General features: G+C 41.4%; 1 protein-coding gene across 1 annotated transcript in view; it reads left to right on the top strand.

Moving 5' to 3' along the window:
* The window catches only part of LOC131066336 (putative DUF21 domain-containing protein At3g13070, chloroplastic), a 150,033-nt gene that overhangs the window by 21,874 nt on the left and 101,932 nt on the right, over positions 1 to 26,227 (top strand). Inside the window, exons 4-11 of the mRNA XM_058001078.2 lie at positions 4,023 to 4,100; positions 4,347 to 4,450; positions 5,174 to 5,255; positions 22,592 to 22,731; positions 22,851 to 22,929; positions 23,207 to 23,270; positions 23,584 to 23,675; positions 24,938 to 24,991. Of these exons, the coding sequence (XP_057857061.2) occupies positions 4,023 to 4,100; positions 4,347 to 4,450; positions 5,174 to 5,255; positions 22,592 to 22,731; positions 22,851 to 22,929; positions 23,207 to 23,270; positions 23,584 to 23,675; positions 24,938 to 24,991 (693 nt within the window). The remainder of the gene's footprint in view (positions 1 to 4,022; positions 4,101 to 4,346; positions 4,451 to 5,173; positions 5,256 to 22,591; positions 22,732 to 22,850; positions 22,930 to 23,206; positions 23,271 to 23,583; positions 23,676 to 24,937; positions 24,992 to 26,227) is intronic.

The raw sequence follows: 26,227 nt of genomic DNA, 5'->3' as shown, positions 1-26,227 counted from the left end.
AATATTTAAAGCCGATAAACCTTTGGCTATACTCTGGTAGTAATACACAAAGAGGAATGCTCTCACTGATCTGTGTTCATCTAGGTGTTAATTGCATTATCCATTAGGGTGCTTGATGCTTTTAAGTTTTAACCTTAGAATAGAGTACTGTGGCTATGAGTTACTTCAATTACAGTGAAAACTGGCCAATAGGTAGGCTCAGGCTGATGAACGCTTCAATAGAATTAACTGGCTTGGAAGATGCTTGTACCAATGTTTAGCATTATTGTGGGTAAACAAATATCACTTCTTGCATCAACTTAAATCCTCCCTGAGCAGCAGGAAGTCATGTCCAAGTGTGGTTTGTCTGTGGATGATTTGTGGTTTAAAGTGGACAAGGTAACCAAAATAGTAGATTATAGATGAATGTTGTGTGTTGAGGAGAAGAGCACAGAAGTTTTGACTCAAACAATTATGTACAGATGTTTCAAGATTCAAAAGAAAGGCAACCAGTGTTAGGGATTGGATGACATATTTTTCATGATTAGAGAATAGGATGGATGGGATTGGATGACGTATCAGACTGCCACATATTATGGTCTGATGATAGGTGAGTTATGGATCAGATTATTGAAACATGCTGTGAACAAACACCAAAAAGGCCAGTGGAAGAGGCTAGATCAAGTTTAAGGTCAAGAAATAAAGTAATTCTTTAGCAACTCTCGGTTCAATCACTATACAGAAAAAAAGAAATATAAAACAACCATCTACCATGCATATCCATATTGCATAAATATTAGTATGAACAGGTTCAAAAGTCAGAAAAGGATGATGTTCAAACATGAGGGAATTCACACATGTACAAGCCAAAATTGTGCTTCTAAGGGAAGTGTAGTGGAAATAGTAAAATCCCTTGGTGGTGTTTGTCAAAAACACTAATTAGTATTTAAGCCCGAATGACCCTTTTTTTAAGATTCAATAGTAGAGGTTTTATAGGAGTCCCTGCCCTTACAAAATTCTAAACATACAACATAAGATATACAATGCTAGGAAGATACTACAAACAGAAAGATGCTATGCTAGCCAGCTAACTCATACATTGACCACCAACCAAAAGCAAGGATATAATGCCCCACGTAAACTCACAATTGTAAGCTCAAAAATTACAAGAAATATAGAAGACACTGTACAAATATGTTACCAAAGACCAGCCAAACCAGAAAACCCCAACCAAAGCACACTCCCATCAACTGGTCCAATTAGTGACTACCAACAGCTTGCACCAACCGCCCAACATTCATGAGAACCTGACATTGCATGCCTTGTACCCACTATATCTTCAATCCAAGTGTAATCTGCTGCAACAGTCTGTTGGCTTCTGTACCTTGCTAAAGATTGGAATATAAATCTCCCGTTGCCTATGAGCTCTATGAAGAGAGGGACAATAGAAATGTAGAATGGTATGATGCTCTCCACCTCTGCTTGCTCTTTGTAATGATGAACATGAAAGTCTGCAAGAACTTTGACAACATCTTCACAATAGGTCCTCAGAGTCCTTACCTCATTTCTCAAATCAGAACTGGAAAACTTTGATTCTGAGCACCACAGATGAGTTGAAGCAGAGTTGGCACCCGCTGCACCCAAAGTCTTAGCTTCTTGGTGCTCCTCAAACCTTAAATCAAGACCTTCATACCAACAAAGTGATACAGAAAGAAGAATCAAAGAAGCTAGAGGTGCATAGTATCATCTGATAAGAATAAGGTGAGAATAGAAATGAATTACCCACAGATTGCAGCCTTAGAGTGTTGTTCTATAGCTAAAGTGCATTCTCCCAGAATATTCTTGATGAAACCTTGCACCCTGGGGTTTTGGCATGAAATATGCACTACAAGCGTCTATTAGAGATTCTTTCTTGCAACATTTGACCACCATCATGAATTATAACTATAAGCTGTTGTTTCTCCATCCTTGCCATCTTTCCCCGCAGAAACTCTGAGGACCAGCCAATGCAAACAAGAAAACTTGCCTTTATCTTACTAATGCACACCATCCAGGATCTACATATAACATGCTTACTTTTGCTACTGTCATCTACCTACCATGTAATAAAGAACAGTACCATACTCTAATCTATATTCCATCAAATCTGAGCACCACCTTGCAAGGTAATGATTGATGCACATTGAACTCTCCACCAACATACTTATAGGAGGCTTAAATGTGTTACCATGCCTTAAGATAACCTTTTAAAACCATAAGCTAACTGAGGGAGCTTGAACACTAGTTTTGGCTCTAAGCCTTGTCAAGAGCTAGCTCAATTGCTATACATGGCTGTTAGAGGATTTTGATTTACTCCTTCATTGGTCAGATGACCTGGAATATGGTTTAAACTTTAAATGCCTTCTGCAATGTCCAAAACTGATAGAAGCAAAGAATTTCTTTAAATTTTTAGCTTCCTATATATAAAGATTAAATTTCTAGCCTGGACTACTTCTTTGTTTATTGCATTGATAACAAGCAGGGAGTCACCTTTGTCTTTCAATTTTCTAATAGTTTGAGAAACCACTGCACCTAAACATGCAATTAATGCTTCTGATTCCACTTCATTATTGAGGGAAAGCCCTGGAAGAGATAGCCCACATAGAAGAGATCACCTTGCAAGGTTGTAATAGAAAAACCTTCCCCTATCATTTTTGGATTCCCCCTTGCAGCCCCATCAAAATCCAGTTTATATTATCCTTCCATTGGAGGGCACCAGTAATCTTTTCTCTGATTTCTTTTGATTATTTATTAGGCTTTGATATTTTCCACTTATCCCTTGAACAGGTGAAGCTTGAACGACCTGTAAACCTTGTTAGTGATATGGAATGCTTTGGGTATCAAATTGCTCCATCCAAACTGTATCTTATTCATGCTATGAATATTGCTTGTAAATATGAGAAAAGGGAGAAAAATCTGAATAAGAGCCGAACTTAAGAATTGGCAGCATGCTGTATCTTTGTGAGGGGGATTCAGTATTTAACCATTTCTCTTAATTGGTTAAAAGAAACATTTATCAAATTTTGGTGTTATTGAATAAATGTTTAGTTCCTATGTCATACCTTCTTTTATTATTGGCAAATTTGACCTTGGTTGCTTTAATAGTTTACCACTGAGTCTACTTTGTTTTCATTTCCAATCTTGTGTGGATTGGGCTAAAAATGTTTGAATTCTGATACAGATATGGACTTTAATTTTAGTTCTCTTTTCCTTTTTCAATATCTGGACCTTAATTTTACTGCTCTCTCCCTGATGTTACAGCCAAAAGCATTCTTCATTGCTATTATGGACCATGGAAATACAATGTCTATTATCTGTCAAATTGTGAGCTGTGTTATTTTTTAAGTAATGATGCGAATGAGTATGGTTGTAGAATTCTCTTGCAAGAGCATTCCTAAACAAAATTGCAATTTAATGTGTATAGATTATGGCATGGCTTTTGTGGTCCCTTTTAGTTGGAAATGATTTGTTCTAGGATACACTTGATGCTCACGCATCACCAGAAATTTACAAAAAATGTTGAGACTTTTAAGTAGTTAGAATTCTCATTTTTTGGAAAGGGATATGTAAACATTCTTTCAGGGAGAGACCCTCCAACCTCAACTAGGAGAGCACAATTTTATTAGGACAGTAATTGTGGAACATAATATGTTTAGAATATATTATTTTAGAAAAGATATAAACTTTTTACAGGCATGTACATGAGTGGATCTGCTAAGTTTCCTCGTTTTTTCTCGGAAAGAACTGTTAAAAGAATGTTATCATCATGTAATTTTTCAGTTAACTATTAAATGATATAAGATGCATATTTACAAAAATATTCCATTTAAATAATGAAACAAGCCAGTTCTTCAGTCTTTGTATTTTGGGGCTAACGTTAATTTAATTTTCAAGTAAACACTTTAAACCTGCTACATTGTGAGTTTTATGTTGCACTTGAGGTTGAGTAGGATCAATATCTTTGTTCTCATTTTCTGAGTATTCTGAATGAAAACATTTGGCAGGTTGTTATTTTACTGCTTACTGAAATTACCCCAAAGAGTTTAGCTGTCCATAATGCAACAGAAGTGGCACGCTTTGTGGTAAGACTAGGCTCCTTGTAAAACCATACGCACTACAGCTACAAAAGCAGGGATATTGTTTAATTTTTGCATGATCTCAGGATGTAAATACTTGCTACTTGATTTTACAGTAAACATGTTACCTTATTTGTGTTCCTGCAGCTACTTATGGATAGAGTGGAACTCTAATAATAATTGCACTGATTTAGAAAGGACTGATTCCATGATAGCTCTCATAAGGACTCTTCTATTGAAAATATGTTGTAGGTGAGGCCAGTGGCTTGGATATCCTTAGTGTTGTATCCAGTAGGTAGAGTTTTTACAGCATTGTCTATGGGCATGCTAAAGATCCTGGGACTCAAAAGCAGAAGGTACTAAATCTTGATTACCATAAAGTATAGGTCCTTTATAAAAGTTCATATTTATTCCCTTCAAATCTATCTATTTTTCAGATTCCTTATTACTTTGTCATTGATATACACACGCTAATGTACAACTGAAATGACTATTTAAGATGATTTTCTTGAAGCACTTGGAATTTGTGTCTGTCAGAACAAAACTGGTAGAATTAATTTATATTTCTTTTTCTTCTGGTAAATTGGCAATTGAGTCATTTTCAATCTCTTGGAAAGCTTGTACGTGCAGGTTAAAGAACCACTTTGGAGAAATTTCTCGATATAATATCATATTTCTTCAAGTTTACACTTCCCATTTCTATCCACATGGATTCATTTAAGTTAGAATTATAGGTTTGATGCTCCACAGATATTAATCTCACCATATAGTAAGAAAAGAATTTATTCAGCACATATGCTGGATTTATCCAGTTGCTGAAACCCTTCCTGAGTTGCATCCATGTTTCTTAGCAATTAGCCTATCCTTGAAGGCATATAATTCATAATTTCTCCAAAAGCCTCAATTATGCAAGTTTTAGTTATCTATTCTGCTATTGATAATTGGTCATGTTTTCCATGCAAGGATATGGAATTAAGAAGAAATGCATCAAAAACTTTACAATATTTATAAGTTTTAAAACCTTTATGCTTAATATTTTTGATTGCTTATCATTGACTGTACTGATATTTTCTTCATAGTGAGCCTCTTGTCACTGAAGACGAGCTCAAGCTAATGTTGAGAGGTGCAGAACTAAGTGGGGCAATTGAAGAAGAAGAACAAGTGTGTGATTTTTCCTAATTTCTTGTACTTTATAATTATAGGGAAAAATGCATCTAAAGATAAACATAGTAATATTATGTGTTGTCTGCTTTATGTTCATTTTAGGTAGATGTAAAGTCATCTGCTTGACTTTCATTTTAGGCAGATATAACTGTTCAAATTGTTTGGCCAGAGATCGATTTCTTTTCATGTTCTTATTACATATAATTGGCTATATAATTCTATGCTATTTGTCATAAGTTTGCATGGAAAAGATATGTTGCTATAATTTCTTATTTAAATTGTTGGTCTTTTTTTATTTTCCTTATATTTTCAGAGATTGAATCTTGAAATTGTAGAAGGAAAACTTGCAAAGAATATTGCTCATATAATTTTTACAGAAAGAAAGAAAGAGAGAAGGAAAATATATTAATATCCACGAATGGCCAAGTATAGGTCAATGAGACTGGAATATACAAAAATGGCCCTAGACTGAAAGCTAACTAAATAAAGAAAAGAAAAACAAGAAAACAGTGAAATAAAGCATTGGCGATGAAACTAGATTTAATGAAGGACTAGGCTGCTTCTGATTTTGTTCGAGAACTTGCAAGATAGCAATTTAGGCTTTACTGTTTCAAGTGTGAACTCATAATTCATCATGGAGTGGGTGGGGGAAACCAGTTCTTACTTCTATAAATTTTATTGCACGAGAATTAATAATCCCTACAAAGAAAACAGTATGAAGTAGTAATTTCCCACACCTGCACAGGACTTCTCTTCACTGGGCTTGCCTTTTGCATGCTTTTGGCATCAGAGAGAGAAAATAAGGCTTATGCCACTCTAAATTTTGTTAGGGAATTTGCGAGATAGCAATTTAGGGTTTGCTATTTTAGATGTGAATCCTCAGTCCTCATGTGGTGGCAGGGGTAAGGGAAGACCTTGATCCTCATGTTTTTTTTAATGTTATTGCAGCCAAATCAAGGTATGATTTATGAGATGAATTGATTAAATTTATTTGTCTTCTAGTTTGTCTGCTAAACATAATAGTGGTTCTAACTTCTGATTCAAAATATTGAACTGTTGTTGAGACTACTCTCACTGTTGCAGCTTTATAAAATCATATATGATCATGATTGTGAAGGAGTTCACTTAAATTGGGCTACTACTAGAGCCACTGAAATTAAGTTTGAGGTTTGTGGGATGTTCAGGGTTTAATTTGGCTATAAATATGAGTGGCAGTGTGATAGAATTTCTCAACAAGATCCTGTTTTTATACCAAGCCAGTTTGTTGTAAAATATTGGAGTATGTATTTTGACATGACCAAAGAATCACCATTGGTTGTCTCCATGGAACACTTATAGTTATTTTCCTTTTACAGGAAACTTTTGTCATGAATATTCATATAGCACAACTGGAAAGGTTTTGCAGTGGCTATACCAAGGCTCAGATGTCGTGAGCAGTTAGATGAATCCCACATATCTATTTTTCATTTTAGAAAAAAAGCCTTCACTAGAGAAGATTCAGCTTTGTATTCCTTTTGTTGTTGTCATTGTCACACACATAGTTGAAAAATTGCCCTTAACTCACTGGATGTGCAAGTACTCGCACGCCATAAGTGGTGGTGAGTCACTCGCATAATTACTTAGCACCGCCTTTTCCTGTTAACCCATCACGGTTCATACCAAAAAAATTCTGAAAACTCTCCGGGCTTGATATAAAAAGGGCAATCCATGAAAATATTAACATTCAAGGCATTTTTCAACGCTATAAAGGGCGTGATCACGATGTGCGACCAAGGGCACAGCAGCACAAGTTTTTTATTTACTTTTAGAAATATATTCATTCAATTATACCCTCTATATTAATCTGACATATACAGTCGGTAAACTTCTAGAAATATTTTCATTTTGTCAAATATATTCTAAATATACACTTTTAAAATTTAAAATATAATATATAAATAATAATGTTAATAGTATTTCTGAATTCTTAATTTTTTTTTTAAAACGTAGATTTAGTTTGACATGTATTTATTTTAGACATATAATTTCCGCATAACATAAATGTGCATAACTTCTGGTAAAAGCTGCGTAATGTTATTTCCTCAAAAACTTAGACAGCTTTTACCAGAAGTTATGCACATTTATGTATTTATATTCTTAATGTGAAGATCTCTAAAAATATTCATTATGATTTTTCTATGCTTATTTCACATTTTTCAGACCAAGAGAGGCAGCTAAATCAAGCAGCACCCATCTACTATTTGAGGGAGGAAAATCCTTGAATTGAGGAATTAGAACACAAAAGCCATTTGTTTTCTTGTGGGCAATCGCATCTAGGGATCACATTTGTGCTAAAGCATTTTCTTTTCCATGAGCAAAGTGATTTCCGTGGCGTAATGTCATACAGCAATATCAGATCATGTTTGGGGAAAGATCTACTAGGAAATTTGCATGCTGTTGTAGGTTACTTGCATGTGGTTGCATGCTATCATGGAAAGATTCCATGTGGTTGTAGAAGATTTGCATGTGATTGCATGCCATCATAGAAAGCTTGCATGTTGATGAAATTATTCTCTATTGATGTAATCCAGCAGATTTAATTCATAAGATACTACTTTAGTCTTTTTTTTTGGGTCGGTAAAATATTATATGATTTTATTAATAATAGTAATAAAGTAGCATTTACATCTTCGGCATAAAAGATTTTTCTCAAAAATGGGCAAACCTTGCCCTCCACCTACGAGTTTCCAGTCTATCAAAATTTCACCAAGATTTTCCAAACTACATCAATACAGAAAGCGGCATTGCAATGCTCACCATAGCAAAAAATTCACAAACTTTCAGACTTACAGAACCAAAAAACCCCAATTCACAGAACCTGTTCCTCATTGACCCGGCCATCTCTTGATGCTGCCACACCACCTCGGCTCCGCCCTCGTGAACTCTGTCCCTCCTCATCTCTCCTTCTTGAGGCACGGCCCCTGCGGTTCCCGTGTTGGTCACCCCTCCAATAGTCTGCCAATTTGAATTTCAGCTTCGTCAGGTCCATTTCCTCTTGCGGTAAGCCTGACTCAAGAACCAACTCCCAATCACTGATGTAATCCCGAACTGCACGCCACCCCTCCATAGCTTCATGCCTCCTTGCATTTTTGTTCTCAAGAGCGTGCCATAGAATAAAGGGGTGTACATGAGGAGGATAGCCCGACACCACCACCCAATCTCCCAGGGTAGTCACAAATCCACGGCCCAGCTCTGCATAAGCAAGAAGAGCGTCCAGACCCTGCCTCCATTCTGGTTTTACGCACCTCTCCATGATTCTCTTTACCTCCTAGACGCTATCGCATTCGAGCCCCCACGCGCAAAACATGGACGAAATATCTGTGTTCATCCGATATTTTTGGTTTGCCAATATGAAATCGTACCCAAGCACTGAACGCACCTGCAAAAGGAAGAATGGATTGTCCGTGGTAAAAACTATCTTCAATCTCTCCAATGTGATCTTGCCCCAAAAAGCCATTTGCTGCTTCGAAGCTTTCAAGCTGAAATTTGCCTCCATATTCTCTCCAACAATTACCATGAACTGGCCACAAATATGAGAGGGCTACCATATATCCCTCAAAAAACCTACACGCATGTTGGCGGCATTATTGTATACGAAAATACGACTACTTAATTATGTGTAATTGTTTTGGTTAGTTGGCAACCGAGGGGTGGCAGTTGCGGTGCGACGGTTGGCTCTCACACCCCCTTGGTATCTTTATATACTTCAGGATGTAACTTGCAACACACTTATTATGAATGGAATAACATCTCTTATACTTGTTTGATATCTATGGTGTATTTCTGCATTACATGCTTTATGTTTTAAGTTATTCACCCGAGAGGGCAAACATTTGGCGCCGTTGCCTAGACGTACTCGGGAACGGAAGACGCGGATGGCGCACGAACACGATGGGCCTACCCGTTGGTGAAATAAACCCAGAGGCCGACGACGCGCGAACAAAACTTTACACAGGAGAAGACACAACAACGAGAGAATTTTCAATTTTGCTCCAGGTAGCCATCCAGACCTACGTCCGACGAGAGGTGGAAATCCCACCAAGTGCCATGTGGACAGCGCTGGAGGTTAGCTCGACAGTAAACCGGTTGATGAACCACCTCCCTCGGTTGCTTGCACAGGCATCGCTGGCACAACAGGCTCGCCTGGGGGAGATTGCCCAGGAAGAGCGATGTAAACAAATCCTTCAACACTACGAAGAAAGCAACCGACAGGAAGTGGAACGAGATGGCGCCAGGCCAGGAGGGAATTGAACCTTGAACTTTTTATATTAAAATAAAAGTGTCATTGACACGAGTTGTATATGACAAAATGAATTAATAAAGACGTGTTTTGGTTTATGTATTGTGAAGTATGGAAATATACGACAATTAATGCCCAACCTTTTGAATAAAGATAGAAATAAGAAAGCAAAAACGGACGAGTGGGAGGCTGCGCAAAGGGCCTTGATTCTGGAACAATGGGTAGAAAGTAGACGGAGGCTGAGGCAACTTGCCGAAGGACGACTTGCCGAAGGGTTGCCCGAAGGGAACCAAGGAGGTGTCACAGAGGGTGCAGAAGCCGAGGGGAATTTCTACGTGTCGCTAGACCACCGTAGGGTGAGAAGCCACGAAGAGTTTCTGGAGGAAACAAGGTTACAGAGAGATCTAGTTGAAGAGACCCGGGATCGGTTCAGAAACATATCCCTTACACCACAAAGTGAAGATCACCAACGGGAACCAGGAGTGGGCGCGGGTGAGAGCGAAGGGGAGGGCAACCGTACGGGTGTAGGTGCCACACACGACAGGGAAAACACTGTACCTCCAGTCGCCCACGCAGGACACACCACCGGCGCCGCCAGAGGAAGCAATGCAGGGCCACAAACACAGGCACAACCACCCCTAGGAAGACGACCCGAGATGGCGAGTAAACAAAAATTGCCAAAGTTCACAGGGGACGGCAAGGAAGACCCCTTACAGCACTGCCGTACATGTGAAACCATTTGGTCCACCAACGGAGTGACAGACCAGGATGACTGGGTACAACAGTTCCCGACCACGTTACATGGAGTTGCCATAGATTGGTACTCCGATGTGGACAAGCAAAAAGTGGCCACGTGGGCGAATCTACAGAAGGAATTCACGGAGGAGTTTCGGTTGCTCCGTGATGACAATGAAATTGTAACGGAGATATACAGTACCAAACAAGGTACCAAGGAGACAGTACGGGCATGCAGCAGGAGGTTGAAGGAATTGTTAGGTAAAATGGAAAGCCAACTAGCAGAGGGATTGGAGAAATGATGATTTGTTGAATGATTGAAATCCTCCCTACGAAAAAAGATGAAAATTGTACCCCCGACGTCATATGACGACGCCTATAATAGGGTGATGGACCTAGAGAGCGAATACAAAACATCAAAGAAGAAGAAAAGTAATAAATACTCATTTGATGATGATGAACTCTGACGGGGAAAGCAGCAGCGGTGGCGAATCGAGTAAAAAGGTGCACGCTCTCCAAAAGGACATGGAACGAATGCTGAAAGAATTCAAAGCCATGAAGGGGAGTACAAGTAAGACTGAAGAAAACGACGTGTGGTGTACCGACTGTAGGAGGGACGGACACACCAAGGGGTCCTGCCCCAAGAAGGCTTTCTGCGACATTTCTCAGATTGCGGGACATTTGACAAAGGAATGTCCCTACAATATGAAAACCAGGAGCCAACAAGTTCTCTTCACGCAAGAGCAGCCGGTCGTCGGAACTTCGCAAACCGCCAACAATAGTGCATCATCTGGCGGATACCGGAACAACTGGCGAGGGGGGAAGACCAATAATAATAATAGGAGCCGGATCCAATATGATGCAAAGGGACGGCCAATGATCCAGTGCCGAGCCTGCAATCAATGGGGCCACTTTGCCAGGGAATGCACCTTAGAAGAAACTCCACAAAAACTATGCAAATGGTGTGGGCCTGGAGACCACGATGATGGAACTTGCCCAAAGTTTGGAGTGAACCTGCTCAACATTGACAGGACGGAGGAATGGGTATTGGCAATCACATGATCACAGGCAAAGAAGGCCACATACCCGGACCCTCGCACGGAGAAGTAGCGGGCGTTGGAGGCGAAGGCTGAAGTAGCGAAGGAAATGTTGGCACAAGGGAACACCCAGGAAGCGGCAACTACTTTCCGCTCTGAGGCCGAGGGAAATATCCTGAAGCAAATGCTGCAGATTGAAGTACCTGTGAAGATGAAGGACCTCCTGGAAATGATGCCGCAATTACGTACGACACTCCTACGTACGGTGCAAGTAACTCCGCATAGTCAGGCGACCCAGAATACGGATGTTTCCGGCGGAACACCTACAGACCCATTGGTCCTGACACTATATAGTGATCGGCACCCCGCGGTGGTAGAAATGGGAATACTTGGCACCATTTTGACTGACACTATTGTCGACGGCAGGTTCGGAGTGAATGTGCTTCCGGAAGAAACCAAGAAGCAGCTTGGCAAGCTGACAATATGGCCATCAACCTTCAACTTACTGGGAGCGGATCAACGTGGTATCAAACCCCTTGGAACGCTCATGGCGCAACAAGTGACCATCGGGACACAACCATTTGTTCTCGACTTCGTGGTGATTCCGCTCGCCAAGAAAGGATACGACGCCATTCTGGGCAGAGTGTGGTTGGTGGCAGCCAAAGTGAATCACAACTGGAAGCGTAACACGTTGTCAATGGAGAAAGCCGGGCGAAAATTTATTATCGACCTGAAAACACAACTTGTGAGTGAAGAACTCACGTCAGAATCGGAATCAGTCGGCAAGGGCAGAGTTGACGGAGGAAAGTACGGAAGGGAACCGAACGAGGAAGGCGTCCTGGGAATCCAAGGATGTTCCGAGGACGAGACCGATTCCCTTAATGGGCTCTTCCACTGGCAAATGGAGGACTACGAGCTGCTGTATGGGTGCACCATGTTGCAGGTTGACGAGGAGCCGGACGAGAATGAATTTCCGCCAACGTACGGGGAATACACCGAAGGGGATGCCCTTGCCAACGAAATATCAGCGCACAGGTTTGACATGACGAAACCAATCCGGTACGAAGAGTCCGTAAAACCTACAAACCTCGGCACGGAAGCAGAGCCAAGGAACATCCTGGCTGGCGACGACTGGAATCTTGTCTTGAAGGCCGCCGCGTTTAAAATATTCATGGAATACAAGGATGTATTCGCTTGGATGTATAAGGACCTCAAAGGGGTGTCGCTAGAACTGTGCGTACACCAAATTTCACTCGTACCTGGGGCCGTACCTGTACGGAAGAGGCCGTACAGAATGAATAAAAACTATGCCGCGAGAGTGAATGATGAAATTGAACGTATGCTCGAAGCCGGGATTATTTTTAAAGTGCAGACCAGTGAGTGGGTGTCACCCACAGTGAGAAAAATTATAGCACCATAGAGAGGGAAGCCCTCGGGATGGTGTACTCCTTCCAAAAATTTCGACATTACTTACTGGCCACCCCGTTCACATTTTATGTGGACCACCAGGCGTTAATGTACCTGGTAAACAAGCCAATTATCCAAGGACGAATCAGCCGATGGCTGCTATTGCTTCAGGAATTTACATTCAACATTATTGTAAGACCCGGGAAGAGCCATGTGATAGCTGACTAGCTATCGAGAATCCAGTCAGGAGAACCAGTCGAAGGAGTGAATGAAGATTTTCCAAATGCTCACTTATTTCGCATCGCTGTCCTCCCCACCTGGTACGCAAGTGTGGGGGAATACTTGTCGACATCACGGTTTCCGAGGGAGATGCCACCAGGGGAAAGAAGGAAACTGGTATTGAGGAGCAGGACATTCCAACTCATTAATGGCCTCTTGTACAAAATGGGACCCGACCAGATCTTACGGCGATGCATCCTAGAAGAGGAAATTCAGGGCATCCTAAGGGAAGCACATGAAGGGCCTGCAGGTGGACACATGGGGCCCGACACCACGGCCAGGAAAGTTCTGTTGACAGGACTGTGGTGGCCGACACTACATAATGACGCCAGAGAGTGGGTGACGAGCTGTGACACATGCCAACGGGTCGGACGACCATTGAAGAGGGATTTTATGCCCCTCAACCCATCGAATGCCCAGGAACTGTTTGAGAGATGGAAATTGGATTTCATCGGACCATTAAAACCAAGTAGAGCCCGACGGTGCAGATACATTGTAGTGGCAACAAAATACTTGACCAAGTGGGTTGAGGCACGGGCCTTGCCGGACAACTCGGCGGTCAATACAACAAAATTCATCTATAAACACATCATTACGCGATATGGGATTCGAATCCAACTGACGAGTGACAGAGGAGGACATTTTGTAAATCATATAATTTGATTGCTAACAACGGAGTTCAAAATCTTCCACTCCTTATCAAGCCCCTTCTACCCGCGGGCGAACGGGCAGGCCAAGGCGACCAATAAAATAATCGTGTCGGTGATTTATAAGTCTTGCGGAGTGGAGAAGGATGATTGGGAGGAGCGCCTACCATCAGTACTTTGGGCATATTGAACAACTTACAAGGTAACTACTGGACAGACTCCCTTCCAACTAATGTATGGACAAGAAGCCGTGGTGCTAGTTGAATTCATGGTGCCGAGTCTCCGAATCGCCATTGATAATCGACTTGGCGACATGGAAAGCCTGAGAGAGAGACTGTACGCTTTGAACAAATTGGATGAACTAAGGATGATGGCTCAGTGGGCGACAGAGACAGCCCATCAAAGACGGAAGGTTTGGCACGACAAGCATCTTCGGCGAATGAAGTTTACTCCTAGGCAGTTGGTGTTGAAATTCAACGGAAGGAACGAAATCAAACCTGGGAAATTCAAAGTGCGATGGCTAGGGCCCTTCAAGGTACGCGAGGTCAATACCAACGGGGCAATCAAGTTGTGGACGTTGGATGGGAAGTAGATACCAGACGCTGTCAATGGGTCAAAATTAAAGGTTTATCACGAACAGAGGGAACCTGGACTCTCCAGTCAGGATGTTCGACAGTCTGTCTGAGGAAAAAAAAAACGTGGGGCCACTGTACGGTGACCACACCAAAGGTGGGACCACCGGTGGTGGAACCACCATGCGGTGGTCACACCGACGGTGGACACCCGCTAAACATAAACCCTTGCACAAACACAAAAACGCAACAAGCAATAGATAAAAAGGAAGACGCGCCCGCATAGCCCCGCACACGCCACACCAGCATAAAGAAGACCATGCAGCCACGCAAGGAAAAAAAAGACCGCCACGCACACAAGTAGACCACGCAGCCCACGCAAGGAAAAAAGGGAGAAGGAATGCAAGGGAAAAGAAGGAGAAGGTCGTTACGAAGGTGTCCAACGACCGTACGATTTTTAACCGGAATTCAGTTATACCAGAGATTAATGGATTCAGCAGGAAAACGAAGTTGGAAAAAATAGCTGTAGGCTTCTTCCAGTAGCAGCCAGAGGGATAGCAATACCAGGGTTTTATCATCAGGCGTACGTGTTGTAGGCAGCACCATGGATGCCAGTGCCCGACAGAAGCAAAAGCAGACAGCACCACAGGCTGCCCTACGTGCGAAAAATACATTAACACCCCAGAACATCAACTTTGAAGGGTTGAATGGGTCAGAATGCCGGAAATGGTGGCAGGACACTCCCGACGATGATCTGGTGAAGCAAAACCTCCGAAAGGCACAAGTGGAGTGGGCTATTCGGATGCCCGTATTTCCTATCCACGAGTATGAGGGTGCCCTACGGTTCATGGTGGATACCTTCGACAGGCACACATGCACCAACACTTTTGAATACCTCGGGAGGGATGTTACCATATCCTTCAAAGCGAGGGACTTCACGAGGGTATTTGGCATTCCGGGCAGCCAGGGCAAGAAAATGGAATTGAAGGCTTAAAAAGATGAAGCGGGAGGAGAAGTAGCGGTGGATCAAATTGATCTCCAGGAACTTGACGACAGTAGAACTGGACAGCGTGGCTAATGCCACGAAGGGTTGGGGAATCCGTAAGACCTTTGTTGCAGAGGGCCACTGGCGGTGCATTATGGATGTCATCAAGAGCAGATTGACAGGGTTGGGTAGGGCGTCGGACATCGCCCTCCCTCAGATTATGCTTATGAACGGGTTGATGAATGGCATCGTGTATGACTGGGCCGCGTTACTCGCAGAGCGCATGTATGAGTTTTTGACGATGCAGCATCGCACATTCTATATGCCGCACTATGCTATAGGTTTGTTCGTGGAGGCCACGCGGGAAGCAGTGCCGGAGGCAGAGCTAGAGGTACGGCCACAGGGATTGTTGGCAGCAGGTGAGCCTCCAATAATGTACTGGAGGCACTTGGACATTGGGCACTCTTTCGCGAAGCAGAAACGGGCGGTAGATATGGCCTCGGCTTCAGGGGAGCCTGACAGCGGGAGGTATTCCAGTAGCACAGAGGAATCAGAAGCAGAAGAGGAGGATGATAGCAGCAGGGCAACGGAGGAGCGGGTCTTGTTTACCCACCCCTGCTACCGATGGGCACGCCGATGCCATCATCTGGAGTGGGCAGCACCTGTATTCCGGCCTTCGGGCAGAGCCACACGCTGGTTACACTTGGCCCCCTCTCGCACCAGGTAGCATCACCGGGCCCAACCACGGCGGCACTTATCGAGGACATGGCCGAGTCAGGGACGGAGGAGTCACCGCATTGGGTAGTGGTCGCTGAGGAGGAGGGGCTGAGGGAGGTGGTGGATACAGAGCCTCAAGTGCAGTTGGACGTTGTGGGGAGTGACGCAGTGGTGACTGTGTCTACGTCTTTGTTGAAGGAGCCGACGACAGCGAACTATCCCTCGGTCATTGAGATGTGTGCCGACCCGTCGGTCGTGGCTATGCAGAGCTGGCTCACACAACGGTTTTAGATGACATTGGCACAACCGGAGGGAGCTGTTGTATCTCACCGTGTCGAGAGACTAGAGCGGAGGTAGTCGACTTGGACGACTCATCGGGCGAGGCACATGGACTCGTAGTTGGGAACGAGGCAGGGGAGGTCGCCTCTGTTGGGCAGGCGCCAAGGGATGGTACACCTTCGGTGGCGGAGGAGGTACCTTCACAACAGGATGCGATTGTGTCCGTTCCACCAGAGACTTCACAGCCTTCGACGCAAATGGGGGAAGATATTGAGACCTATCTAGCTGACATGGCTGACATGGTGACGAGGGGTAGGCGGGTGGTTGTCGTTGCCCAGACGCAAGCATTGCAGCAGGTGGTGGTGGAGCTAGAGCAAGTCTTACAGTTTATGCGGGTGGGCTGCTAGGCAGCTTTTGCTACCTGCTTTGAGTCTCAGGGTTGGCCGACTACTGAGACAGAGGAGATGCTCCAGGCTTGGAGGCTGGGTTAGCCCGTTGTGGAGAGTCGGGTGACGGCAGTTGTTCGTGAGATTGAGCAGGTCTACCGGGATGCCTACTTTACATTGAGGCGTACACAGCAGGAGTTTGCGGTCCGCGAGGCTGCGCGAGTAGCATTGGAGATGGAGGTGGCCAGTCAACAGGCCTCATGGGCAGCCGAGAGGGCGCAGTTGTTGGCACAACTAGAGGTGGCCTGCGCAGAGATGGCTGAGACCTGGGTAGAGAAGGCCGAGGTAGAGATTCGTCTGGCGGCTGAGCAGAGTGTGAGGAGCCACGTGCAGCAGGAGTTGGATGCTGTCAGTACCGAGAGGAGTCTGTTGCACACTCGGTTGGTCTGCGCGACGGAGGCAGCGGATACAAAAGAGGAGTTGCTGGAAGCCGCACATATGGTGAAGACAACTTTGGAGAAAGTATTGGTGGCGGAGCGGGATGTGACTGCACGCACTCAACAGGTGTATGAGCTCCACGCCCGCTTGGCAGCCCAGACACCAACATCTCAGCCTTCTGCTTCAGGGACGCTTCCTCAGCCCCCTCCCTAGTTTTTCTGATATGTTTATTGTATAGGTTGCATGATCTCCATTTTTGTTGTAAGTCGCCTGGAGACGACTTTTCTTTTGGGGGGGATGATGTTGGCGGCATTATTGTATACGAAAATACGACTAGTTAATTATGTGTAATTGTTTTGGTTAGTTGGCAACCGAGGGGTGGCAGTTGCGGTGCGACGGTTGGCGCTCGCACCCCCTCGGTATCTTTATATACTTCAGGATGTAACTTGCAACACACTTATTATGAATGGAATAACATCTCTTATACTTGTCTGATATCTATGGCGTATTTCTGCATTACATGCTTTATGTTTTAAGTTATTCACCAGAGAGGGCAAACAATGCACAACTCCCACGACAACCAAGGGTGGCAATAAAGACTGAAGTACTCACCCCAAACAAACCATAAATGCTTTCCACCAAAGACCGTCACCTCACCTATCGCTGTGCATCTCCCCTTTATGGTAACCACCAAATTGGAGTGAGTAAATTCACAATCCGTACTGTTCCAACTCACACTTCATCATCCTTCATCCCGCCACTTCCACTGCCAACTTGGACAAGGAATCGACCAGCTGATTTCCCTCCCGATACACGTGTGATATTTTGAAATTATTGAAACCTTCTAGTTTTGTTCTGATAACACGAACAAATTTGTCCAGCTTCCACACTTTTGCTCCTCCATTTGCAATAGCATTGATTACTATCTGCGAGTCCCCTTCCAAGTGCAATTGATTGATTCCAATTCTTTTCGCCAAATCTACCGCCAACATAGCTGCTTGTATCTCTGCCTCATTATTGGTTTCCATCCCCAACTGCTTCAAATCAATTGCAAGTATGTTTCTTGCTGAGTCTTGAGCTACATAGCCAGCACCTAAGGGACTAGGATTTCCTTTAGACGCTTCATCAAAATTTACCTTCACCCACCCCGGTTCCGGTTTAGTCCACTCCACTCCCTCTCTGCTCACCCTAGGATCAACCCTATACTGCCCATTAGCAGGCAAGATACAACTTTAGTCTTATTGTGAGGGTTTAGCTTTGTTTATGGAGTGTACTGTTCTTTTCTTATTGGCATCATTCTGATTTCAAAATCAGATAGAGGGCATCACATGTTGTGAACCCGATGCAGAGAGAACATTGATTGTGAAAACCAAGGTTGTAGCCTTTGCCTACTTGCATTTGTATTGTTTGTAAATTTGTTTTTTTTAAAAAATTTTTGGGTTATTTAATGTGACAATGCACATGCACTCAGAGCTCCATGTAATGCACACTAAGCTCTGCATTGAATGTGCACTTTTCGTGTTTGGAAAAGTTTTTCGCTATTGTCCCTCATCTAAGCAATGATTGGGGCTGTTGTTACTCGATCAGTGATTGGGGCACCCAATGAAGATAAGTGTCCAAGTCCCGTGTGCCCTTATCAGTAACTTTAATATAATCATTTTTGCTTACTTTTCAAAAAACAATTGTTGTATACTAATTTTTGCAATCTTTAAACAGTGTTTGTTTCTAAAGAAGGTAGTCACCTGTGATATCACCATACATGCAACCAGAAAACCAATTTTGTGAAGTCTCTAAGAGACAAGCAGTTGCTGAACGAAGGAAGATCCGATCACAGATGGTTCGGAGATTTTGATTGAAACGTGATTCATGTCATAATATGTGGTTAGGAACAAAGAAGACGGGATAGTAATAATTAATCAGCAAATATGGTCAAGACTAGAAGGCATGGTTTGTTTAAATATGCAAAGATACAAACTAACCAAACACATGTTCATGAAAGGTCATGAACTAAACAGAATTAACTAATCTTAACCAAAAGATGCTAAGGAAAGATGCAACCATTTGAATTCCCGAAGGTATTTAGATGAGGGACAATGCTCCAAAAAGGGTAGAAGGGAGGGAAATCTGGAAATGCTATCGGTCTGTACATTGGAGGAAACTGAATCAGAATTTGCTGTCACCCAGCCATATCCAAGGAGCATAGAAGATTAGCAGCCTCTGCAAGTACAGCGATAGCACAAGGACTAAGCGAATTCATAGTGTGATCACAGCCCATTCAGATGGGTATATTGCCCACAGCAACAATAAAATTCCGGACAGCTATATAGTGGATGGTTGTCCTAAATTTAATATGTACGTATTTGGCATATGAGAAATATTTATTCTCAGACTTCATACAACTAGATTATATTAGTTTCTAAAGTCAGCTTGTGCTGGAACTATTTTCTGCAATTTATCTTTCTTCAATCAACTGAGAAAAGGTGTTTCTACAGGGGAAATCACAGTGTTATCAGAGCTAAGTATCCTACCATCTTGTGGGAACCCAGTTAATGCAAACTTATCAATGTAGAGGGGCCAACCAGCCATGGCAGAACAATTGGCAAATGAACTAAGAACATTCATGGAGCAGACTAATGAAAAATTTGAGAAGACAAATGAATTGATCCTCCAAGCTATCTAAAGCATGAACAGCAACAATGCAAGAGCTAATCCGAATTATGGAAGAGATACCCACTCCAATCATTCTGAAAACAAACACTCGACTCAAGCTTCTATTCTTAGACCCACCATGCCATCATTCTTGCCTAGAGAAGAACCTATGCCTGATGAAGAAGAACCAATGACTGAAAGTGTAGAAGAACTAACAGAAATCTATGCAAGATTGGATCTCAAAATACAAGGACGTATTCCCTTCAAGGAGTACTATGAGGTCAAGACTCCATGGGTTGCCCAAGAACATAGTCAGTGATAGGGACAGCCATTTTCTTAGTCAATTCTGGCAAGAACTTTTTCGATTAGCAAGAACAGAAATCACCCCTAGCACTAGTTACGATCCACAAATGGATGGGCAAACAGAGATTATCAACAAATGGATAGAGGGATATCTAAAGAACTACGTTATAGGATGGCAAAAAGCATGGATTAAATGGCTGCACCTTGGAGAGTATTGTTACAACACCACTCATCACATGAATCTATTCAAGGCATTATATGGGAATGAAGTCACATCATTTGGGGGCCTCACCCAAGACATCAAAGTACCTGGAGCTAAAGATTTTGTCCAGTAAAATATCGATATAATGCCCAAAATCAGCAAAAACTAAACGCTGACAGGTTCCGTGTGGAGAGAACATTTGAAGAAGGAGACTTGGTGTTTTTGCGATTACAACCTTACAAACAGTCATCAAGCAAAGCAAGTGGGGTAGAAAAACTCAAACCCTGATTCTATGGACCCTTCAAGGTCTTCAGGACAGTCGGTGGGGTAGCTTATGAATTAGAGCTCCCTGAAGATAACAAAATTCATAACGTCTTTCCTGTATCAAGGCTTAAAGAGCTCTTAGGGCAGCAAGTTGCCCCATGTACAGAATTACCCCCTCTCGATGATGAAGGGAAACTTATAGTGGAACCAGAAATCATCCTAGATAGTAGGGAGAAGAAATTAAGAAATAGAACTATCACTGAGTTTCTAATCAAATGGAGGGGGCTACTAGAAGAAGATGCCACATGGGACAAGGAAGAAGATATTAAAACATTCAAAAGAACAAAATTAGCCTGAACATGGATGAATAGTATCCTATATGGGACAATATTATTGTACTGAAAATAGCATCAATGTAAACATGTATAGATCATTAATTAGAAAATTAATAAAGCATATGAAATAAGAGTAAAAGTTGGAATGAATGAATGACTCATGACATGGTCCATTCTAGGACACTTAGAATCTTAAGGACATTACCTTAAGGAGTTAAGCAATTTGGTTCCAAACAACCAAGAGAGGGAAGTGAGAATGGTGGTCAAAATAGTAAGGGCTGCCAAGTAGATGCTTGGTGTAGGAATGGCTCAATAAAGACCCCATTTCTTCCGGAGAATAAGTAGGGGAGTAAGGATGTGGGCAGCGAATAAGAGAAGCCAAGTGGAGTAAGAAGGTTGTGGATAACAACCTCTTTTAAGCTTGGTGTAGAAATGGCTCCAATAGGCTTCCCCTCCCTCCCAAGAAGGGAATGAGAATGGCATAAAGTCTGACTTGAACCGCCAAGCAGAGCAAGAAAGTCTCTTAGGCCTGTTGTAGAAATGGTTCAAAGGAAGTCCCCATTCCTTCCTAGTATAAACAAAGACTAATATAAAGTCAAGTAGTGTAAGGGAATTATTGCTCAAGGAAGTCAGTCCCTCTCAAGTTGGGCAAAATGGCTCAAGGAAGCCAATCCCTCTCAAGTTGGGCAAAATGGCTCAAGGAAGCCAGTCCCTCCAAGTTGCAATAGAAACTAAGTAGTAATCTTTCTAACATCTATCATTACTTTGATTTATATGATTGCATGTTTGGTACTACTAATCTATGCACAGATTCATCCAAGAAGGAAGACAAGGAGGATGGAAATTGCTTGAGGACAAGCAAATTCAAGAGGGGGAGACTGTGATATCCCCATACGTGCAACTAGAAAACCAATTTTGTGAAGTCTCTAAGAGACAAATTTGCGCAGTTGCTGACCCAAGGAAGATCTGATCACAGATGGTTTGGATATTTTGATGGCGACGTGATTCATGTCATAATACGTGGTTAGGAACAAAGAAGACGGGATAATAATAATTAATTGGCAAATACGATCAAGACTAGAAGGCACGGTTTGTTTAAAGATGCAAAGATACGAACTAACCAAACACGTGTTCATGAAAGGTCATGAACTAAACAGAATTAACTAATCTTAACCAAAAGATGCTAAGGAAAGATGCAACCATTCGAATTCCCAAAGGTATTTAGATGAGGGACATCGCTCCCAAAAAGGTAGAAGGGAGGGAAATCTGGAAATGCTATCGGTCTGTATATTGGAGGAAACTGAATCAGAATTCGCTGTCACCCAGCCGTATCCAAGGAACATAGAAGATTAGCAGCCTCTGCAAAGTACAGCGATAACACAAGGACTAAGCGAATTCATAGTGTGATCACAGCCCATTCAGTTGGGTATATTGCCCACAGCAACAATAAAATTCAGGACAGCTATATAGTGGATGGTCATCCTATATTCATATGTGCTTATTTGGCATATAAGAAATATTTATTCTCAGACTTCATACAACTAGATTATATCAGTTTCTAAAGTCAGCTTGTGCTGGAACTATTTTCTGCAATTTATCTTTCTTCAATCAACTGAGAAAAGGTGTTTCTAGAGGGGACATCACATCACCATGTAGGCTTAAAATTATTTCAAGAAGTGTCAGAGGCATTATTTAGACTAAATTTCTAAATAGTAAATAACAAGATTGGTAGTGGGCATTAGCAAAGTATAGTTATAGTTGTGTTTTTTAATAAATGCAGTGTTAGAGTATACTGATAATAGTCTTATTATTTTTACAGGATATGATTGAGAATGTTTTGGATTTCAAGGGAACAGATGTAAGAAAGGTGATGACTCCTTTAGTAGATGTAGTTGCTATTGATGTTGGAGCCACTCTGATGGATTTTCGCGACCTTTGGTTAAAATACCAATATTCCAGGTTCTGGTTTTTACTCAGTAATCAGGATGCAATCTATACCTTTATCATATACTGTCAATACTTCTTTGCTGCATTGAAAATGCACTCACATCAGTGTACTGCTCAATCTTAATCGCCAGGGTGCCTGTTTTTGAACTCCGTATTGATAACATTGTTGGGATTGCATATGCAATGGACATGCTGGATTATGTTGAACAGGTATGTACTATGTATCACTTACCAGTACCCAGTGTCTAATGACTCTGGGACATATTGGTGCAAAATAACTGCTGTGGTCAAGTTAGTTTGTCTTTAGCAATCCTGCAAAGTTTTATAGGATGGTTTGGTAGGTTTATATTTTGATATGGTTCTTGGAGAGGCTTTTGAAATTTCCTTTAAAATGTCAAGTAGTGTTTATTTGCTGCAAACGCGCATGCTTATATACAGAGAGACCTCCAGTGATGACATTGGTGCCAATGGCTTATGTTGTGTGTAGACAGAGCTGTTGGAAAGGTTAACGGTTGGTCATCTTGCACACAGGCCTGCTTATTTTGTTCCTGGTATATGCCCTTTGATATAGATTTTCAAGTTGTGTATTGGATTCCTGTTCAATAGAGGTGTATAGAAAGAGCAAGGAGATCTGATTTTGTATTGTGCCTTCTATTGTAAATTTAATTTCTTTATTAGCAAATTAGATTTGCCAGTATCAAAATGCTGAGTTATAACAATCAAAAGACTTGTAATTTTTTTGTATGATATCCTTGATTCCTTATTGCTTTCAGGTCTTGAATGCTGAGGGCTTTCTATATGGTGTTTTGCAAGGTTGCATATGGCTTTTGAGTTTTGACTTGGTTAATGTATTTCCTTTTTCAGATTCCATGTCAATTTGGAGGTTGCTGAGGGAGTTCAGGATAAGGAAGGTTCACATGGCTGTAGTACTCAATGAATATGGTGGAACAGTAGGAGTAAGATGCTAACAGTCTTCTGTGTTCTTCTGATTTGTTTACTATATGAGCGTTTTCTGTAGCCAGTTGTTAGGAATAGTAAACCCAGCTGTTAAAGGTCATGACTAATTCTGTTATCAATTTGGCTGCACTTAAAAGAAAATTCTAGCTACTGTAACACCAATTTCCTGTGAGTAGTATGTATTTGAGTTTAATAGTTTATGCAATATGGAGGACTATGTGAGAATTTATGAGTTAGGAATATATTTATGTATTTCTGTACATGTCAATCTTCTAATCAGACATAAATGGGACGTGGCTGCTTCAATACCATTTTGGCTTATTTTTGACATTATATGTTTTATAACTTTATAATATCAAAAGCAATCCTGACTCAAAAAACTGTCTATATAGTTCTATTCAAGTGCAAATTTGGTTTCTATTGTTGGTATTAGATAAAATTTGAAAATCAATTTATTTATATTTAGAGTTTCATGTTTTGTTTAAACAGAAATATGGCCCATTGGTATAAGAATATTTACAAAATTTGGACTCCAGCCAAGCAATGCAGGAAAGAAATTTGACTGTGAAGAACAAAGCTATTATATGCAAATCTGCTCATTTATTCTTATGACATTTGATTATTTTAAATATTCTAGGATTCCTTGTTTTTCCCAAGTATTTATAGACTGGTTTGATATCTTGAACTCTAGAAAATTACAATTAATGCATATTGGAAAGAGAGTGTTGAATTTCAAGTGATGTCTGTTTAATATCTACTGAGCATTCCTATAGATGCTTGTAATTATTTAGTTGGGTCAAATCCAAATAAATAAATCTATTCTGCTCTTGGTTAGGCAATGCATCTCCTTTTGACAATATTTTAAAGTTGAGTCCAACTGTGCTGGTGTTGTGCAATTCACTGATAGGGTTTTATTGTCTGGCTCTCTGTAATTTTGCTTAAGAGTGATTTTTTTTTGACACGTGTAAGGTTTTTTTTTAATTTTGTTTCTAAACATCAAATTAACCCATCCTCTTAGGTCTGCAATGCTCATCAATGAATCTCTCTTTTTCAAGGTGGTGAAATTTTTATTGGCCACTCAAGTGCACCAATAGATGCTGTCATATCCTTTGCAATTTTTGTATTTCACATTCCAGATAAATCTTGATTCAATTGTATTCTATGACAGTTCCAGTCTTTGACCCCTAGATCTTTCAGATATTAATCTTAAAATACTCATGTAAATTATTAGAGTATTATGCTAACATATCATTATTTGCAGATAGTGACATTGGAGGATGTTGTTGAAGAAATCTTTGAAGAAAGCGATTCAAAGGTTTGTGCTCAGTCATTTCCATTATCCCATTATGATATAGTTGGATAGAAAGCTGGATTTGTTCACTTCTTCCCCACTGAGCCATGGAATTGTTAACATCTAAACACCTTGTTTTTACTGATAGTTATTATTTTGATTGACAGATGTATCATCCAGAATTATTTATGTTTTACAAGTTCTTGAATACTAATCTAGACTAAATGTCAGTTAGCATTGTTTAGTAAGCTGTTGAAGGATTTGCACAAACATTTAATATAAACTAATAATAAAAAAATATTTTTCCAAATTATTCTTTGGCTGTATATTGAATTTCCCAAAGCTGAGAATGAGTTGTTGGATATGAGATCCATGCCTTGTGAAATAAATCTTAATCTCACGAGTTTTGTTAGTCAGAAAGACATTTTTCTTCACTCCAAAGGTAATGGCTTGTACAGAAAACACACTTTTTGTAGTAAGAAAGATACACTTCCAATGCTTCTGCTTTTGCTGTTTCCATCTCCATTTCTTTAATATCTTTGTTGATAAGCATGGCAACCGCATCCACAGTATTTGGTTGGAATTGAAATCAATGTCTTCCCAAGTCAGTTGCATAATTCACCATGGATTGGGATGATGCCTTGACACATAGAGAGGGAAGAATAATCGTGTCTTGTTAAAACAAAGGGAGATAGTGCCGCTGATGGACAAAAAATAGGAGGGATATCTGGCTGATTAGCAGCTGAGCTTTACTATATAGTAAATATTCATGGGCTCCTACCTGCACATCCTCTTCTTTAACAAGAATCTTGTCATGACTAGCGACATCTTTTAATGGTTCACTACTATCAATGAGTCTATCTTACGTTCTCTCTACCTTGTAATAATTTTATTAGTATAGGTCAGATACATCATGTGCATACCAACGACTTCCATTGGCTCCTTCCCTATAGATGGCAATAGTCCTATGACCTGTGCTGTAATCCCATCACTAGCCGTAACAAAGGATGTTGCATAAGTCTAACTCTTGATGATTCAAAATATTTTCTATCCTACTACAAAGGTGTAGCCTCTGTTAAGTTTTCAGACCAACCTAACCAGCTTCTGTATGTAGAAAATTAACCTCTACTGTAATTTAAAACTTCAACAAAAGCAGCAGACCTGGGCACAGTTACAATATTTGGTCTTGGCTCAGACTCGACAAATTGATTTTTGACTCAGACATGGACTTGGCATATTGAAAAAACCACGATATATAGA

Source organism: Cryptomeria japonica, chromosome 3 (genome assembly GCF_030272615.1).
Source record: "Cryptomeria japonica chromosome 3, Sugi_1.0, whole genome shotgun sequence".
Classification (NCBI taxonomy): Eukaryota; Viridiplantae; Streptophyta; class Pinopsida; order Cupressales; family Cupressaceae; genus Cryptomeria; species Cryptomeria japonica.
This window is presented reverse-complemented; position numbering and strand designations above follow the sequence as displayed.